Source organism: Aquarana catesbeiana, linkage group LG11 (assembly GCF_042186555.1).
Source record: "Aquarana catesbeiana isolate 2022-GZ linkage group LG11, ASM4218655v1, whole genome shotgun sequence".
NCBI classification, from domain to species: Eukaryota; Metazoa; Chordata; class Amphibia; order Anura; family Ranidae; genus Aquarana; species Aquarana catesbeiana.
Genome location: NC_133334.1, coordinates 22,091,078 through 22,111,239, shown reverse-complemented (window position 1 = coordinate 22,111,239; position 20,162 = coordinate 22,091,078). Strand labels below are relative to the sequence as shown.

Below are 20,162 nucleotides of genomic sequence, written 5' to 3'. Positions count from 1 at the left end.
AGTCCAGCGGCCTCAGATACATCTGGATGAGAGGTGCTGACTGCCAAGGGGTGAGTGAGCTCACCATCCATCCCTGTCTGTGACTGAAGTCTCCCCCCTTCTCTCTCCTGCCTCTGAGTGAGTACACTAAGGTAAATCAGGGTTCTCGGAGCACCCCTTACATCAGAGTTCCCCTTTACACCAGAAGCCACAGTGTTCCCCCTTTAATCAGAGTCCTCTCCGTACATCAGAGTTCTCAGTGTTCCCCCTTAGATCAGGGTTCCCAGAGCATCCCTCATGTCACAGTCCCCAGAGTTCTCCCTTACATCAGAGTCTGCAGAGTCCCCCCTTACAGTGAAAGGGAATTCTGCGAGTTCAGATGTAAAAGGGGAGCTCTTGGACTCTGACGTAAAAGGGGGACTCTTGTTATTAACTTCATATGATTAGGAATGTTATTTAATAGCAAAATATATGTATAGTTTATACTATAAAAAAAAATTGCTGTGCTAAAAAGTGTTCGGGTGTGACCTAAAGGAAAGTGGCAACCCTAGCATGCTCGCTCCCCACCTGCTGCTCTATGCATCCATAAGACACATAGAGACGCGGCTTAGGCTTGTCCCCCCCCCCACTCTCTCCTTATTGGCTCACTGGCTGTGATTGACAGCAGTGGGAGCCGATGGGTGTCCACTGCTGTCTCAGCCAATGAGAAGAGGCAGTGCGGGGTTTTTTTTATGTGAGTGTTTTTATCCCCTTGGTTTGACTAAAAAGTTTATACAGTGAGCACTATTGGTTGCTTTTTGTCATTTTATGCCATTCTTATGCCATGCTGTGGCTTGCAGAGGATGTTGGTGGCTATGGCTGAAGGAAGATTGGAATGATGTAAACATTTTGGAAAAGCTTTTTTTGACCTCTGAGGTCCAGTACAGAGGTGAGCGGACTCGCGTACCACGGGGTGGAGCGCACATCATGTGTTTTGTGAAACAGGGGCAACACGTTCACAGACGATTGTTGGCACCATTCATGATTGAAGATTTTTGCTGGACTATTTCTTTATTGACCTAATTATATGATGTGTTCGGACTTTTATCATATCTTCCTCTGTCACATGTACAAGTTTTGTGACAGTAATTTTGATTTGAGCACCAGATTTAGCAGTTTTGGGTAGCACTACACTATTTTAGTCATTAAAGAGGAACTGCAGTCTGTTCACATAATTTGTAATAAAAACATCTTTGCCATTCTGAAGCTTCCCTCCAATCACTTTGCATATTACCCTATATACTCAAGTATAAGCCGACCCGAATATAAGCAGAGGCACCTCATTTTACCACAAAAAACTAGGAAAACTTATTGACTCGAGTATAAGCCTAGGGTGGGAAATGCAGCAGCTATTGGGTAAACAATGCCCATCTGCAGCCTCACTGTGCCCATTTGCAGCCTCACTGTGCCCATCTGTATCATCAGTGCCCATCTGCAGCCTCATTGTGCACATCTGCAGCCTCACTGTGCCCACCTGTATCATCAGTGCCCATCTGCAGCCTCACTGTGCCCATTTGCAGCCTCACTGTGCAGATGGGCACAATGCAGCTGTACCTTTGATAACCAAAACAGCGGATGTCTCCCGCTGTGTCATGCAGTCTGTTGTGCGGCCATCCAATGTAACAAAGCCCCGCCTCCACCTCGTCCGTGATAGACGGAACATTGATACAGTTTCTCAGCATTGTATCAGTGTTTCGTCTATAACGGACGAGGAGGAGGCGGGGCTTTGTTACAATGGACGGCCGCCGAACAGACTGCATGACACAGCGGGAGACACCCACTGTTTTATTTGTCAAAGGTACAGCTGAGATGGGCACAGTGAGGCTGCACCCTCACTCGAGACCCTCAGTCGAGTATAAGCCATGGGGGGGGCTTTTTCAGCATACAAAATGTGCTGAAAAATTTGGCTTATACTCGAGTATATACGGTATTTTATATATACTGTGATTCTGTACTTGCCAGATATGCTGCAGAAATCTCCCTCCACTGAGTCTGACTGCAACCATTTTAACTGTGGGCAGCTGAAGCTGCTGCCTGTTCACTTCCTGGATTTACACAGAACTCCAGCTTTGCAGCTCTCATTGGCCCTCTTATGACGAGAGAGAGAGAAAAAGAGAGAAAAAGAGAGAGAAAGAGAGAGAAAGAGAGAGAAAGAGAGAGAGAGAGAGAGAGAGAGCGAGAGATGCATGATGTCATAAGCCTAGACTGACCAGACAAACAGGAAGTGAGCTGTATAAGGGATTTACTGGCAGAAAAAAAATGTTTTACTATCCAAAGTTAAAACAATAACGAGGGCAGAAGAAAAGATAAAAAAAAAAAGACTAAAGTTCCGGTTTAAGTAAACATATGTGCCACAAATAACTCATGCTGGCAGAATCCATACAAAGAAACCAAAACAAAGGAGTTCAGAGACGAAGTTCTTTGTATTAAATTGGAATGACACAGGGAAAATATGAACATGCCAACTGAAATGTATTTAATACTTTGTACAAAATCCTTTGATTGGTAATGACAACTTCAAGACGCCTCCTGTATGGAGAAACTAGTCGCATGCGTTGCTCAGGTGTGATTTTGGCCCATTCTTCCACACAGTCTTCAAATCTTGAAGGTTCTGTGGGCCTCTTCTATGAACTCTGACCTTTAGTTCTTTCCATAGATTTTCTATTGGATTCAAGTCAGGTGATTGGCTGGACCATTCTAGCAGCTTTATTTTCTGTCTTTGAAACCAACTGAGAGTTTCCTTGGCTTTGTGTTTGGGATGATTGTCTTGCTGAAATGTCCGCCCTCGTTTCATCTTCATCATCCTGGTAGATGGCAACGGATTTTTATCAAGAACTATATATTTTTCCATTCATCCTTCCTTCAATATGAAGATTGCCAGTACCGTATGCTGAAAAACAGCCCCGCCCCCATGATGATGTTCTCACCTCCAAACCTCACTGTTGGTATGGGGGGTGTTTTTGGGGTGATGGGCCATTTGACCTCCAAACATGGTGTGTATTAAGGCATCGAAAGAGTTCAATTTTGGTCTCCTCTGACCAGACTATATTCTCCCCGTATATCACAGGCTTGTCTAAACGTTGTGCAGCAGACTTTAAATGAGCTTCAACATGCTTTTTCTTCAGCAATGGAGTCTTGTGTGGTGAGCGTGCATACAGGCCATGGCGGGTGAGTCCATTACTTATTGTTTTCTTTGAAACAATTGTACCTGATAATTCCAGGTCTTTCTGAAGCTCTCTACAAGTTGTCCTTGGCTCCTGGACAACTCTTCTGATAATTCTTTTCACTCCTCTGTCAGAAATCTTGCGAGGAGCACCTGGTCGTGGCCAGTTTATGGTGAATTTTTCCAATTCTGGATTATGGCCCCAACAGCGCTCACTGGAACATTCAGAAGTTTAGAAATCCTTCTGTAACCAGTGCCATCAGTATGTTTTGCAAAAATAAGGTTGTGAAGGTCTTGAGAGAGCTCTTTGCTTTTACCCATCAGGAGAGGTTTCTTGTGTGACACCTTTTTATAGGCCATCAGTTGAGACTGAACCAGCTGATACTAATTTGTACTGACAAGGGGCAGGATTGCTTTCTTATTACTGATAGATTTCAGCTGGTGTCTTGGCTTTCCATTCCTTTTTTTGCACCTCCCTTTCTTCTTGTGTTCAATACTTTTTCCCTGTGTCATTCCATTTTATTACACAGAACTTCATTTCTGAACTTATTTGTTTTTTTTGGTGTCTTTGTATGTATGGATTGCACGGGTTGTTACCGACATGTGGTGAAAATGTCATGTCAATAGCACCTTTAGAAACATATTTACCTAGAAATATGCTGTTCAGTACTTATTTTACCCCCTGTATATAAGCAAACACATTTCACAATCATAGGCGTATTCTTGTGAAATAAGCGAAACCTCCCAAGTCATCGCCATTCATTAATTATGAAATACTGAATAGTGGAACTACCTGGGGCCATGTGACTAAAAGGAAATTGCATTTCTTATCCACCGGAAAGTAAAGGCATAAGTACGGCTATCAAAAACTTTCCCAGTCAGTTTGAGATACGAGGCGACTGCGCGATGTTCAGGTGACATTCGATGAGGTGAGTTTTTGAATGATAAATGGGCAGAAGTCCTGCTAGTGGGCTGTGTAACGATATAAAGAAACATCTACATTTATAATCCTGGATGCTGCTGTGCTATGTTAAAGTATAACTAAAAGGTAAAACTTTTTCCCCTTTTGGATAGTACAGGGAGGGTTAGAACACCTGTCCATATTGCTTTTAGGTACAGTGCCTTGAAAAGTATTCATACCCCTTGAAATTTTCCACATTTTGTTATGTTACGACCAAAAAAACGTAAATTTATTTTATTGGGATTTTATGTGATAGATCAACACAAAGTGGCACATAATTGTGAAGTGGAAGGAAAATGATAAATGGTTTTCAAAATGTTTTACAAATAAATATGCAAAAAGTGTGGGGTACATTTGTATGGCGCCCCCCAGAGTCAATACTTTGACATTTTTGTCCATTCTTCTCTGCAAAATATCTCAAGCTCTGTCAGATTGGATGGAGAGCGTCTGTGAACAGCAATTTTCAAGTCTTGCCACAGATTCTCAATTGGATTCAAGTCTGGACTGTGACTGGTCCATTCTAACACATGAATATGCTTTGATCTAAACCATTCCATTGTAGCTCTGGCTGTATGTTTTGGGTCGTTGTCCTGCTGGAAGGTGAACCTCCGCCCCAGTCTCAAGTCTTTTGCAGACTGTAACAGGTTTTCTTCTAAGATTGTCCTGTATTTGGCTCCATCCATCTTCCCATCAACTCTGACCAGCTTCCCTGTCCCTGCTGAAGAAAAGTATCCCCACAGCATGATGCTGCCACCACCATGTTTCACGGTGGGGATGGTGTGTTCAGGGTGATGTGCAGTGTTAGTTTTCCGCCACAACACTGCTTTTATGCCAAAAAGTTCAATTTTGGTCTCATCTGACCAGAGCACCTTCTTCCACATGTTTGCTGTGTCCCCCACATGGCTTCTCACAAACTGCAATCGGGACTTCTTATGGCTTTCTTTCAACAATGTCTTTCTTCTTGTCACTCTTCCATAAAGGTCAGATTTGTGGAGAACACGACTAATAGTTGTCCTGTGGACAGATTCTCCCACCTGAGCTGTGGATCTCTGCAGCTCTTCCAGAGTTACCATGGGTTCTCTGATGAATGCTTCTCTGATAAATGTTCTCCTTGCCCGGCCGGTCAGTTTAGGTGGACGGTCATGTCTTGGTAGGTTTGCGGTTGTGCCATACTCTTTCCATTTTCCGATGATGGATTGAACAGAGCTCCGTGAGATGTTCAAAGCTTGGGATATTTTTTTTTTATAACCTGGCCCTGCTTTATACTTCTCCACAACTTTATCCGTGACCTGTCTGGTGTGTTCCTGATGAAGTTCGTTCACCAAGGTTCTCTAACAAACCTCTGAGGGTGTCACAGATATACTGAAAGTAAATTACACACAGATGTTCTCTTTTTACTAATTTGATGACTTCTGAATGCAATTGGTTCCACTAGATTTTAGTTAGGGGTATCAGAGTAAAGGGGGCGCCATACAAATGTACACCACACTCTGTGCTCTGTGAGATGTTCAAAGCTTGGGAGATTTTTTTTTATAACCCAACCCTGCTTTAAACTTCTCCACAACTTTATCCCTGACCTGTCTGGTGTGTTCCTTGGTCTTCATGACGCTGTTTGTTCACTAAGGTTCTCTAACAAACCTCTGAGGGCTTCACAGAACAACTGTATTTATACTGAGATTAAATTACACACAGGTGGACTCCATTTACTAATTAGGTGACTTCTGAAGGCAAATGGTTCCACTGGATTTTAGTTGGGGGGCTGAATACAAATGCACCTCACACTTTTCAGATAATTTTTTGTAAAAAAAATTGAAAACCATTTATCATTTTCCTTCCACTTCACAATTATGTGCCACTTTGTGTTGGTCTATCACATAAAACCCCAATAAAATACATTAAAATTTTTTGGTTGTAACGTGACAAAATGTGGAAAATTTCAAGGGGTATGAATACTTTTTAAGGCATTGTATACTTTAAAGGATACATAGACATAGTCCTGGGTTGGTTTAAGGGTCCAAACTCCTAGGTGTTCTGCTGTAGGCAGCAGTGAAGGGACTCAGTTGCAGCATTTTCCCCAGGAAAGGCATGTTATCAGAGGTGCTTTTGATTTTGAACAAGGTGGAGATGTCACCGAACACTGTAGTAGTAGTAGTAGTGCCTAATACAGGGATTTACAGTTTGCACAGGGATTCACAGGTATGGTATGAATAAAGCTCAGGGGTAGACAACCTTTGAAAGGTGGAGATCTACCTGAACTAGATGAAAGATCTAAGATCTCCATGGTTCGGTTCCCTGTTTTTTTTTTTTAAAGAAATTAACTAGTAAGGCCTAACTAAATAGTAGGGCAGAGGACTGCAATGGACTGTGACAGTAGGGCAGAGGACGGTGTCAATAGGTCAGTGGATGGTGTCAGTAGAGCAGTTGATGGTGTTAGTAGGGCAGTAGAAGGCATCAGTAGGGCAGCGCACAGCGACAGTAGGGCAGGGTACAGCGACGGTAGGGCAGGGTACAGCGACGGTAGGGCAGGGTACAGCGACGGTAGGGCAGGGTACAGCGACGGTAGGGCAGGGTACAGCGACGGTAGGGCAGGGTACAGCGACGGTAGGGCAGGGTACAGCGACGGTAGGGCAGGGTACAGCGACGGTAGGGCAGGGTACAGCGACGGTAGGGCAGGGCACAGCGACAGTAGGGCAGTGCACAGCGACAGTAGGGCAGTGCACAGCGACAGTAGGGCAGTGCACAGCGACAGTAGGGCAGTGCACAGCGACCGTAGGGCAGGGTACAGCGACAGTAGGGCAGGGTACAGCGACAGTAGGGCAGTGCACAGCGACAGTAGGGCAGTGCACAGCGACAGTAGGGCAGGGTACAGCGACAGTAGGGCAGGGTACAGTGACAGTAGGGCAGTGCACAGTGACAGTAGGGCAGTGCACAGTGACAGTAGGGCAGGGTACAGCAACAGTAGGGCAGTGCACAGCGACAGAAGGGCAGGGTACAGCGACAATAGAGCAGTGCACAGCGACAGTAGGGCAGTGCACAGCTACAGTAGGGCAGGGTATAGTGACAGTAGGGCAGGGTACAGCGACAGTAGGGCAGTCCACAGCGACAGTAGGGCAATGCACAGCGACAGTAGGGCAGGGTACAGCGACGGTAGGGCAGTGCACAGCGACGGTAGGGCAGTGCACAGTGACAGTAGGGCAGTGCACAGCGACAGTAGGGCAGTGCACAGCGACAGTAGGGCAGGGTACAGCGACAATAGGGCAGTGCACAGCGACGGTAGGGCAGGGTACAGCGACGGTAGGGCAGGGTACAGCGACGGTAGGGCAGGGTACAGAGACGGTAGGGCAGTGCACAGCGACGGTAGGGCAGGGTACAGCGATGGTAGGGCAGGGTACAGCGACAGTAGGGCAGGGTACAGCGACAGTAGGGCAGGGTACAGCGACAGTAGGGCAGGGTACAGCGACAGTAGGGCAGGGTACAGCGACAGTAGGGCAGGGTAGTGGACGGTGTCACTAGAGAAGTGAATGGTGTCAGTAGGCGATCAAGGAGAGAGCAGAGTGACAGAGAGATGAGCTCATCAGTCATATAACTCCTTTTTATAAAAGTCTTATCTCTGATTATTTGTTTGTGTGGAGTTCAGCTTCAAAGGAAGAACTGTGGCCATTTAAAACTGATTTCAGTCCTAGAACAGTGTAGTACTTTAGGTTTAATATTTGATGGTGTTGGAGGTCGTGGATCACAGTTGTTTTTTCTCTCCTTTAGATAAGAGAAGCAGCAGAGAGTGAATCCGGAAGATGAGGAGATTCAACCTGTGGAAATTTATGTGTGCGGCATGTTTGGCAGTTTGCGTCATCCTGGTAACCAAACTTCCTCCTGAACATATCTGCCCCGATCCCTCCGATCCCTACCTGCAGGTAACTGAGCTGTAAATCACATCAGTACAACTTCAGTTTTTTTTGTTTTGTTTTTTGTAAGTTCCCCCTCATGTAAAAAAAAAAAACAAAAAAAAAAAAAAAAAACTTCTCCTTGGCCAAGCATTGGCAGTCCTTTTCTGCCCATTTCCTCTGAGCTCAGCCTGTCTTTTACATGTCCCCTAGGGGGTCGCATGATCAAGCAGGCGCGGGTTCATAGCACTTCAACACTGAGGATCATTAATGCAAAACTCCACACGATGGCCACCCAACAATGCCGCTGGAAAAAGAGGAAGCTGCTTTGAAGATCACTTTTATCTCAAAGTCTCTCAAAGTGTGCCCCCTACTGGCAGTACCTCCAGTGGTTCCCAGACTCTCCTGTTCATACAGTAATAGCAGAAGGAACGAAGGGAACATCCATTCCCCAATCCCTTCTTCATCTTATGACCCTGGAAGCGACCTGCATTACGCCACCTCTGCGGTCACAGATGTCGTTCTTTGGCTAGTGTAGCCGAGGATGCAGCTATTTAAGCACAATCTGTGCTTGAATAGCTGCATTGGAAGGTGGGTGAGACACTGGGGGGGTTTAATAGCCCCCCAATATCTCCATGAAGAGGATCTGTCACCTGCCCATACTATCACATAGGGGACTCGTTAGCCCCCCTTGGGATAGCATTAAAGTTTAAAAAAAGAAGAAGATTGATAGAATATAAAATTAAATAATAAATAAAAATAATTACAATTTTTTTTTTTTTTTTTTTAAAGCACCCCCCTACAAACCCCATATAAAAAGTGCAACATGTGAACATATATGTAAAACGTCACACACGTGAGGTATCGTTGCAGACATCAGAGTGAGAGCAATAATTCTAGCACTCATGGTTAACTCTAAGCTGGTAACCGGGAGAGCATAGGTGTCCAACCAGCATCCTTCCAGCTGTTGCGAACTACAAGTCCCACCATGCCTTCGCGAGTCATGCTTGCAATGGTCAGCCTTGCAATGCCTCATGGGACTTTCCTTGTAATGCCTCATAGGTCTTTCCTTGCAATGCCTTCATGAGTCCCGTAGTTCTGCAGCAGCTTGAGGGCTACAGGTTGGACACCTATGCTGTAGAGCAGCGATGGTGAACCTTGGCACCCCAGATGTTTTGGAACTACATTTCCCCCCTGATGCTCAACTACATGGCATGAGTGCATGAGCATCATGACAAAAAAATGTGTTCATTTCATTCGTTTTTTTGCTTTTTCCAGAAATTCAAAAATTTGGAATTCGGATTTTCAAATTTTCAAATTTCCGAATTTTCGGAAATTCAAAAATTAAAAAATCCGAAAAATCTGAAAAAAAGAAAGAAAGTCAGTAAAATTCGAAATGATAACTATTATATTATAAGTATTGGAATTTCCTTTCAAATTTGTCTGTTTGTGAACGTAACGAATACAAATTTATCTAAAGTTACGAATTATCCGAAATAACGAATGCCGCATCTAAACAAATGGAACAAATTAATAATAAATAATAATAAGGTTTTATTATTATTACTGTTATTTATTATTAGATCGTTATGTTCCATTCGTTTAGATGCGGCATTCGTTATTTCAGATAATTCGTAACTTCGGATAAATTCGTACTCGTTACGTTCACAAACAGCCAAATTTGAAAGGAAATTCCAATACCTATAATTTAATATTTATTATTAGTTAGTTAGTTATTTCAGATTTTCGAATTTTCAGATTTTCATTCTTATTGTTGGATTTTCAAATTTCCAAATTTTAGAATTTTTAAATTTATGAAATTTCGAATGTTCGAATTTTTTTGAATTTCCGGAAATTCGGAAATTAGAAAATTCAGAAATTCAACATTCATAAATTCCTAATTTCGTAAATTTGGAAATTCAACATTCGTAAATTCTTAATTTCGGAAATTGGAAAATTCGAAAATTGGAAAATTCGGAAATTCGTAATTTCGGAAATTCGTAATTTCGGAAATTCGTAATTTCGGAAATTCGTAATTTCGGAAATTCGTAATTTCGGAAATTCGTAATTTCGGAAATTCGTAGTTTGTAATTTCGGAAATTGAAAAATTTGGAAATTTCGTAAATAACGAATTTGTCAAAATTAGTTAAAAAACTAATTTGGCACTAAACGAATTGCACATGTCTATAATGTAGTTTCAAAACATCTAGGGTGCCAAGGTTCTCCATCACTGCTGTAGAGGCTCCTAAAGATTTACCTATGGGAAATTTTCGGTATCGTTTTTTTTTTTTTGTTTTTTTTCTTTTGCAGTTTCACGGGTATGCACAATTTACTTCCCGCTCATTTTAGTAAGTCTTTGGGTTGAAGTGGTTATAGGGGCATATGACACCGTTATCTTTTTTTTTCCGCCAGTGATGCAGAATAAAGTAAAAGCAATCCAAGTGGCTAACTAGCTGCTGAATTGCCTTTACATGTGGGGGAACGGGGGTCGTCCCCCCTTTTCTGGGCTCTCCCACCCGGGACTGAAGCCGGTGGTTCCTGCTGGCTTACCATGGAGATGAGCGAGGACCGGAACTTCCCCGAGTTTGTCACTTCCGGTTTTGCTCAGATGTAAAACAAGCCATTACCGGTTTAATCTGATGCTTTAAAAGGGCAGAGAAGAGATCTGGGGTCTAGTAGACCCCAGATGTCTAAGTAAAGAGGACCTGTCACTGCTCATGCTATTAGGGATATTGTTCAACCCTTGTGATAGCAATAAAAGTAATCAACTCCTTGGCAACGTCCACACGCAAATATGCGGCCTCTTGGCAGCCGGACTTTGGCTTTTTTTTTTTTGCGTGAATTTGTGTAAATAGCACTGTGCTGAGAGTGCGTGCCCTGTGCCCTTCCGGCAGAGTTACCGGCAGCTAACGGAAACAGAAAAGCAAGCAGTGATTGGGAGCTTTACGATCATGTGACGACCATGACAGCCAATCATGGTGGTCACATGACCATAAGCCCCGCCTCCCAGCATGTGAAACCCCTTAAAGTGAAGTTCCACCCAAAAGTGGAACTTCCACTCATCAGATTCCTCCCCCCCTCCGGTGACACAGTTGGCACCTTTCAGGGGGGAGGGGAGTACAGATACCTGTATATTACAGGTATCTGTACTCACTTCCGGCATAGATAGCCGCAGAATCTGCGGTTATTTACGCCACTTCCTGCTCCCTCCCCGCTGCCTGCTGGGAAACACACGGGTCCCAGAGGCAGCAGGGACCATCCGTATTGCGCTGCGCGACTCGCGCATGCGCAGTAGGGAACCGGGAAGTGAAGCCGCACGGCTTCACTTCCTGATTCCCTTACCGAAGATGGAGGCGGCAGCACCCGAGGACGGAGAGACGGTTCGGCCTCAGGTGCCGACATCGCGGGCGCCCTGGACAGGTAAGTGTCCATGTTTTAAAAGTCAGCAGCTGCAGTATTTGTAGCTGCTGACTTTTAAAAAAAAAATTTTCGGCGGCGCTCCGCTTTAAGGAGCCAGCAGCTGCCGGCTCCAAGGGGTTAAAAAAAAATTAAAAATTCAAATAAAATAAATTTTAAAAATGGGGGGGGAAAAAAAAAAAAAATTTGAAGCACCCCAGTCCTCCCGTGCTTGTACGAAAGCGACAAACTGTTTGCACCACACATGTGAGGTATCATCACAAACGTCAGCGCGAGAGCAATAATTCTAGCACTGAACCCCCTGTGTAACTCTAAACTGGTAACCTGTAAAGGCTTTTAAAGCATCAAAAAAATGAATAAAAACCAAGCGCTGATGTAGATAGATATGTGTGATATAAATAAATTGTGCTTAAAAATATATATATACCAATATAGTTAGTGCTATGATAAAATCAGTAAATTAAAGCTGCTATCAATATAGGGTGATCAGATAACCAAACAAATAGTACTAAGTATAAAATTGATGCGCTTTAAATAAATAGTGCACAATATGCTGCTGCAACTAAGCTTAAATCCAGGAATAAAAAATGCATACATGTGAATAAAATAGATAAATAATTATGGTGCTAATACATGTGTTAAAATTGCCAAAATAAATCTTCAAATTGGTGATGTGACGGTGAATATAAATAAAATAATAATGACACTCTGAGTACAATGTCCAGGCAGAGATAAATAGTGGGGGAAATCCTTGAAAAAGTCCTTGTATCCTTGAAAAAGTCACGTGTCAGTGATGCAACGCGTGGGAGGAGCTTAGGACGTTCAGTGCTGCAATACACCTGAAGGTTAACAGCAGCTGTTTCTCTATGGGAAACCTCGTCCACAGCGGCTGACTGCAATCTGCATATTTGAATGCTTCTAATAGACCGGGAGTTTGTGAGTGTATCTCTTGTCCCTGTTTTGCTTATGTACTATCTAGTAAGTTCACTGCACAATGATCTATTTTTTCTTTGCTTGCTTTGCATAAAACCTTTATCCCGAGAGCCGAATCACCAGCAGTATTATGGCTAAAGTGGGATGCAAGAAAAACTAAATATCCTGATACAAACGATCTAACCCAGTGAGTCAATCAATCTGGATTAAGGGAAGGAACTGTTTAATTATTTTTACTTTCCCCCACTATTTATCTCTGCCTGGACATTGTATTCAGAGTGTCATTATTATTTTATTTATATTCACCGTCACATCACCAATTTGAAGATTTATTTTGGTAATTTTAACACATGTATTAGCACCATAATTATTTATCTATTTTATTCATATGTATGCATTTTTTATTCCTGGATTTAAGCTTAGTCGCAGCAGCATATTGTGCACTATTTATTTAAAGCGCATCAATTTTATACTTAGTGCTTTTAAAGCATCACCTATGTAGATTTGTAAGGACCAGAGTTTGTCAGCGTTCCACGGGTGTATGAAATTTTAAAGTGTGACTTGTTAAGTATCTATTTACATGGCAGGACATCATCTTTTATATTTTACCAAACAATTGGGGATTATATTGTGTTTTTGAGTATTAAAATTGCATTTGAAAAACCACTGCACAAATACCGTGTGACATAAAAAAATTGCAACACCCTCCATTTTATTCTCTATGGCCTCTGCTTAATAAAAATATAATGTTTAGGGGTTCCAAGTAGTTTTTTTTAGCAAAAAAAAAAAATGCAGATTTACACATGTAGCAGAGAAGTGTCAGAATTGGCTTAGTAGGTAAGTGGTTAAAGGGGTTGTAAACCCTCATGGTTTGCACTCTACAGTCAGGTCCATAAATATTGGGTCATCAACACAATTCTAATCTTTTTGGCTCTATACACCACCACAATGGATGTGAAATGAAATGAACAAGATGCTCTTTAACTGCAGACTTTCAGCTTTAATTTGAGGGTATTTACATCCAGATCAGGTGAACGGTGTAGGAATTACAGCAGTTTGTATATGTGCCTCCCACTTTTTAAGGGACCAAAAGTAAATGGGACAGATTAACAATCATCCATCAAAACTTTCACCTTTTAATACTTGGTTGCAAATCCTTTGCAGTCAATTACAGCCTGAAGTCTGGAACACATAGACATCACCAGACGCTGGGTTTCATCCCTGGTGATGCTCTACCAGGCCTCTACTGCAACTGTCTTCAGTTCCGGCTTGTTCTTGGGGCATTTTCCCTTCAGTTTGGTCTTCAGCAAGTGAAATGCATGCTCAATCGGATTCAGGTCAGGTGATTGACTTGGCCATTGCATAACATTCCACTTCTTTCCCTCAAAAAACTCTTTGGTTGCTTTCGCAGTATGCTTCGGGTCATTGTCCATCTGCACTGTGGAGTGCCGTCCAATGAGTTCTGAAGCATTTTGCTGAATATGAGCAGATAATATTGCCCGAAACACTTCAGAATTCATCCTGCTGCTTTTGTCAGCAGTCACATCATCAATAAATACAAGAGAACCAGATCCATTGGCAGCCATACATGCCCACGCCATGACACTACCACCACCATGCTTCACTGATGAGGTGGTATGCTTTGGATCATGAGCAGTTCCTTTCCTTCTCCATGCTCTTCTCTTCCCATCACTCTGGTACAAGTTGATCTTGGTCTCATCTGTCCATAGGATGTTGTTCCAGAACTGTGAAGGCTTTTTTAGATGTTGTTTGGCAAACTCTAATCTGGCCTTCCTGTTTTTGAGGCTCACCAATGGTTTACATCTTGTGGTGAACCCTCTGTATTCACTCTGGTGAAGTCTTCTCTTGATTGTTGACTTTGACACACATACACCTACCCCCTGGAGAGTGTTCTTGATCTGGCCAACTGTTGTGAAGGGTGTTTTCTTCACCAGGGAAAGAATTCTTTGGTCATCCACCACAGTTGTTTTTCGTGGTCTTCCGGGTCTTTTGGTGTTGCTGAGCTCACCGGTGCATTCTTTCTTTTTAAGGATGTTCCAAACAGTTGATTTGGCCACACCTAATGTTTTTGCTATCTCTCTGATGGGTTTGTTTAGTTTTTTCAGCCTAATGATGGCTTGCTTCACCGATAGTGACAGCTCTTTGGATCTCATATTGAGAGTTGACAGCAACAGATTCCAAATGCAAATAGCACACTTGAAATGAACTTTGGACCTTTTATCTGCTCCTTGTAAATGGGATAATGAAAGAATAACAAACACCTGGCCATGGAACAGCTGAGCAGCCAATTGTCCCATTACTTTTGGTCCCTTAAAAAGTGGGAGGCACATATACAAACTGTTGTAATTCCTACACCGTTCACCTGATTTGGATGTAAATACCCTCGAATTAAAGCTGAAAGTCTGCAGTTAAAAAACATCTTTTTCGTTTCATTTCAAATCCAATGTGGTGGTGTATAGAGCCAAAAAGATCAAAATTGTGTCGATGTTCCAATATTTATGGACCTGACTGTATGCATTAAGGTGAAAAACCTTCTGTAGTGCTGCAGCCCAGCCCCCCCCCCCCCCCCCCCCCCGAGCCCCCGTTTTACTTACCTGACCCCGATCCTTCGCCGGCCGGGAACGAGCAGACCAGCTCTAGCTGGTGTCTCGTGTTCTGATTGGATAGACTGATAGCAGCGCAGCTATTGGCTCCCGCTGCTGTCAATCAAGTCCAATGACGCGGTGCTGGGGGGTGGGGGTGGAGCCAAGTCCTATATTCTGTTTATGGATACAGATACGTTGGAGAAGCTCTCCCCTACCATGGACGCCCGCACGGGCGTCCATGGTAGGGGAGAGCTTCTCCAACGTGAACACTGGATGTGGGAGGAGCCACCAGTGCTACTGAGGGACCCCAGAAGAGGAGGTTTGGGGCCACTCTGTGCAAAACGAACTGCACAGTGGAGGCAAGTATGACATGTTTGTTATTTTTATTTAAAAAAACAACAAAGCTTTACAATCCCTTTAAGTCTTGACATGTTTGTTATCCATTTACTCGATGCAATCCCGTCTTTTATATTTTACCAAAAAATTGGGTATAATATTCTGTTTTTTTGCACTAAACCCATTTCCTGAGAGCTCAGCCTGTTATTTACACTCCAACTAGAGGGCGCAACATCAGGCAGGCTGGAATCATAGCACTCAAGGACTGAACGCCACTAACGCAAAACTACACAAGAGCCACCCAACGCTGCCGCCGGAGAAAGAAGAGGAAGCTGCTGCGATGTCACCAGACCAGATAAAAACATTTGTATGTACAGAGGTTTAAAAAGAAAAAAAAAAAAAAAGAAGAAGTACGGGGGACTTCAGGCATAACTCCCGACATTTTGAGATGGGAATGAGGGACACCTACTAGCAAACGTATGTAGGCATAGGATACGCCCCCTGCCACACCCCCTTAAAGGGGACACAACCAAAAAAAAAAAAAAAAAAAAAGGTAAATTAAATCCACAAGAGCTTTTTTTTACCTCTACTATTCCTTTACATTGGCTTTTAAAATTGACAAATGCAGCAATTTAGAATTTGGATGAAAGGTTTAGCACTGGGAAACACTTTTTGAAAGATAAAAAGTGCATTTTACATACAACTCTATAGATCAGACCAAAATGAGGGACAAATGAGGAGGAAAGAGGGACAGAGGGACATTGCTCCAAATCAGGGACAGTCCCTCGAAATCCGGGACAGTTGGGAGCTATGCTTCAGGTAGGTGGCATGGTAAATGCCTGGAGTCCCCCTTTAAGAAGCCCAAATTCATCTCCTGCAAAAGAAAAACGCCTCAGCCGGGTCCTGTTCCTACTTAGCACACTAGCACCCTGCGGCCCCATTCATTCCCATTGATGGTCCAAACTCCTGATGGTGTATGGCTCGCCTATACGAATGAAAAGGGCTGCACATGTAAGAAGAGGACCTGGCTGTTTTTTTTTTTTTTTTTTTTGGTGGTAGGCTTGCTCACATAGTTAAAATTGTGGAAGTGTGGAGGGAAGTATATATTTTTCCAGATAGGCTGTATCCAGAGTGGTGGCGGCGGCGGTTGCGGTGGTGGTGATGACGGTGAGGGGTGCGGAGTTAAAGGACAACTTTATTAAAAGGTTACATGGTAGTTACAAGGCTGAAAAAAACCCCCAAAAAAACTCACAAGTCTATCCAGTTCAACCTATGTGTACAATTGTGTCATTTTTAATTCTCGATCGACTCCCACAGCCCTGTATATTCTGCTTCCTGGGGAAAAAGTAAACTTGTCCTTTAAATCCCCATTAAAACTTTCTACAAACTAAATACATTCCAGGACCATCAAACCAAAGGGTGTGCAAAGTCGTACTCTGTTTGCTTTTTGCAAATACTAGCCACAGGTTGAGTAAAAAAAAAAAGCCTGCATGCTGTAGAGAATGACCCTTGCTCGCTGTGCGGAAGCAGTGCTCTCTCTGCAGAGGTCCAAAACACCTTCTGCTGAATCAGAGCCCTGTAAATAGAAGGGGGGCAGGAGCTTTGCTTATTGCAGAGCTTATTGCAGAGCTACAGATCTGACTCAGTAAGGAGGGGCGTATTGGACCTCTGCAGAGCAGCCACTGCTTTCCTATAGAGCTGGGGTAGGCAACCTGGGGCCCTCCAGCTGTTGTGGAAACTACATTTCCCATGAGGCATTGCAAGGCTGACAGTTACAATTACTGCCAGAGGCAGGATGGGACTTGTAGTTCCGCAACAGCTGGAGGGCCCCCAGGTTGCCTACCCCTGCTATAGAGAGAGCAAGGGGTCCGATTTGACACGGTTTTTTATTAGCTGAATAAATTCCAGGATCATCCAAAAAAAAAAAAAAAAAAAAAAAAAAGTCTTACAATTTTGTTTTCTTTAAAAAGTAGCAAAGAAAAAAAAAAGAAAAAGTGTGTCCCCTACCAGCATACTGCAGAGAAGGAAGCAGTGGTCTCTCTGCAGAGGTACGAAACACCCCCTAACGAGTAAGAGCCAGAGCTCTCCAATCAGAAAGGGGCATGAGCTTTGCTGATTGCAGTCTGACTCAGTAGGGGGGCGTATCATACCTCTGCAGAGAGATCACTGCCTCCAGAGAGAGCAAGGGTGCTGATTTGGCAGCTCCATTGGATTCCTTGAGATGTGTTGGATTTTACAGGTCTTCAGTCTGGACATTTAGGCAATCTGAGATGTTAGCTGACCGACCGTCCTTGTTCTTCAGAGAGCAGCTCACGGTTCAGGTGGTCCAGGGCCTCTTACTTTTTTCTTGCCTGTCAAGCTATATAAACCCAGCACAGGATCTAACCCTTCCACTCTCTATCCAAAATACTTTCTTATAATCTATATCGTCTATATACACTCACCGGCCACTTTATTCGGTACAGCTGTTCAATTGCTTGGTAACCCAAATTGCTAATCAGCCAATCACATGGCAGCAACTCAATGCATTTAGGCATCTAGACGTGGTGAAGGCAACTCGCTGAAGTTCAAACCGAGCATCAGAATGGGGAAGAAAGGGTGACTTTGAACGTGGCATGGTTGTTGGTGCCAGACGAGCTGGTCTGAGTATTTCAAAAACTGCTGATCTACTGGGATTTTCACGCACAACCATCTCTCGGGTTTGCAGAGAATGGTCCAAAAAAGAGAAAATATCCAGTGAGCGGCAGTTGTGTGGAGGAAAATGCCTTGTTGATGTCAGAGGAGAATGGGCAGACTGGTTCCAGATGATAGCAAGGCAACAGTAACTCAAATAGCCACTTGTTACACCCAAGGTATGCAGAATACCATCTCTGAATGCACAACACATCCAACCTTGAAGCAGAAGACCACACCGGGTGCCACTCCTGTCATCTAAGAACAGGAAACTGAGGCTACAATTGGCACAGGATCACCAAAATTGGACAATAGAAGATTGGAAAAACGTTGCCTGGTATGATGAGTCTGGATTTCAGCTGCGACATTCAGATGGTGGGGTCAGAATTTGGCGCATGGATCCATCCTGCCTTGTATCACCGGTTCAGGCTGGCGGGGGGGGGGGGGGGGGGCACACTTTGGGCCCCTTAGTACCAATTGATCATGGTTTAAACACCACGGCCTATTATTGTTGGTGACCATGTCCATCCCTTTATGACTACAGTGTCCCCAACTTCTGATGGCTCCTTCCAGCAGGATAATGCACCATGTCACAAAGCTCAGATCATCTCACCACTGGACAATGAGGTCCCTGTCCTCCAATGGCCTCCACACTCACCACATCTCATCCTATAGAGAACCTTTGGGATGTGGTGGACGGGGAGATTGGCATCATGGATGTGCAGCCGACAAATCTGCAGCAACTGTGTGATGTTATCATGTCACTATGGAGCTAAATCTCTGAGGAATGTTTCCAACACCTATTTGTATCTATGCCACCAAGAATGAAGGCAAAAGGGGGTCCAACCCAGGACTAGCAAGGAGGACCTTATAAAGGGGGTCCAACCCTCTACTAGCAAGGTGTACCTAATAAAGTGGCCGGTGAGTGTAGATTATTCTTTTATTCTGAACACTTATTATTCCATAAATATATAAAAGAAAAAAAATGTCTCTTCTGGTTGGATGTTACTCTCTGCCATTTTCTGGAGATACAATGCCGGACAGGGAAATAGAGGTAATTTCTTAGGATTGTGTATTTCTGTCTTCTCAGCACAGAGAAGCTCCCCGGCAGGAATTCCGCTTGTTTGATGTGCGAGAAGATGCTCTAGACACGCTTCGGATCCCGTATAAACATCTACTGGGCTCTCCTCCAAGTACAAAAAGTAAGCAAAAGCCAAACCTGTCTGCGGTTCCACTGGCTTCTTTTCAAAAAGGAACTCAATGCCATATCCCTTTTTTTTTTTTTTTAAAGAACCACACGTGAATGTGCTGCATCCTAATGCTATACCCATAAACTATGGGGTTTGTGTATTTAAAAAATTACTGTACGAGTATGTCAATCATTCACACTGGCTCCATGAATTATCTTCATTATTCTAGTAGGTTTATTGAAGTATTTCAGGAAAATATACCTCATTATTGCCACTTGATGGTGCTGAGGAGTCTAAAAAAATAAAAATAAATACACATTTTTGCCAGTGCTCCAGATGGTGAAGATGGGTTTTGCTGCCAGTTAGCACCAGGTGGTGGTCCTCCGGATCACCTCTACCAGGAGGTGGAGCAAGCCGGGGTCCAGGAGCAGATGAAGCAGGTAGGGATCAGGCAGAAGCATAGTCAGTAAACAAGCCAAAGGTCAGTTGCAGGTTGGGATCAAACGGAAGCGTAGTCAGTAAACAAGCCAAAAGGTCAGTTGCAGGTTGGGATCAAGCAGAAGCGTAGTCAGTAAACAAGCCAAAGGTCAGTTGCAGGTTGGGATCAAGCAGAAGCGTAGTCAGTAAACAAGCCAAAGGTCAGTTGCAGGTTGGGATGAAGCAGAAGCGTAGTCAGTAAACAAGCCAAAGGTCAGTTGCAGGTTGTGATCAAGCAGAAGCGTAGTCAGTAAACAAGCCAAAGGTCAGTTGCAGGTTGGGATGAAGCAGAAGCATAGTCAGTAAACCAGCCAAAGGGTCAGTTGCAGGATGGGATCAAGCAGAAGCGTAGTCAGTAAACCAGCCAAAGGGTCAGTTGCAGGTTGGGATCAAGCAGAAGCGTAGTCAGTAAACAAGCCAAAGGGTCAGTTGCAGGTTGGGATCAAGCAGAAGCGTAGTCAGTAAACAAGCCAAAGGTCAGTTGCAGGTTGGGATCAAGCGGAAGTG

General features: G+C 43.7%; 1 protein-coding gene across 3 annotated transcripts in view; it reads left to right on the top strand.

Annotated features, from left to right (window-relative positions):
- LOC141111872 (alpha-1,3-mannosyl-glycoprotein 4-beta-N-acetylglucosaminyltransferase C-like) overlaps positions 1-20,162 on the top strand; it is a 30,200-nt gene that overhangs the window by 1,295 nt on the left and 8,743 nt on the right. The window contains exons 1-4 of one of the 3 annotated variants that reach the window (XM_073604053.1): positions 3,955-4,110; positions 7,902-8,053; positions 15,539-15,682; positions 19,079-19,190. In XM_073604053.1, the coding sequence (XP_073460154.1) occupies positions 7,934-8,053; positions 15,539-15,682; positions 19,079-19,190 (376 nt within the window). In that variant the 5' untranslated portion in view covers positions 3,955-4,110; positions 7,902-7,933. Of the gene's footprint in view, positions 1-3,954; positions 4,111-7,901; positions 8,054-15,538; positions 15,683-19,078; positions 19,191-20,162 lie in introns of those variants that run through there. The other 2 variants (XM_073604054.1, XM_073604055.1) reach the window with 2 other exon arrangements.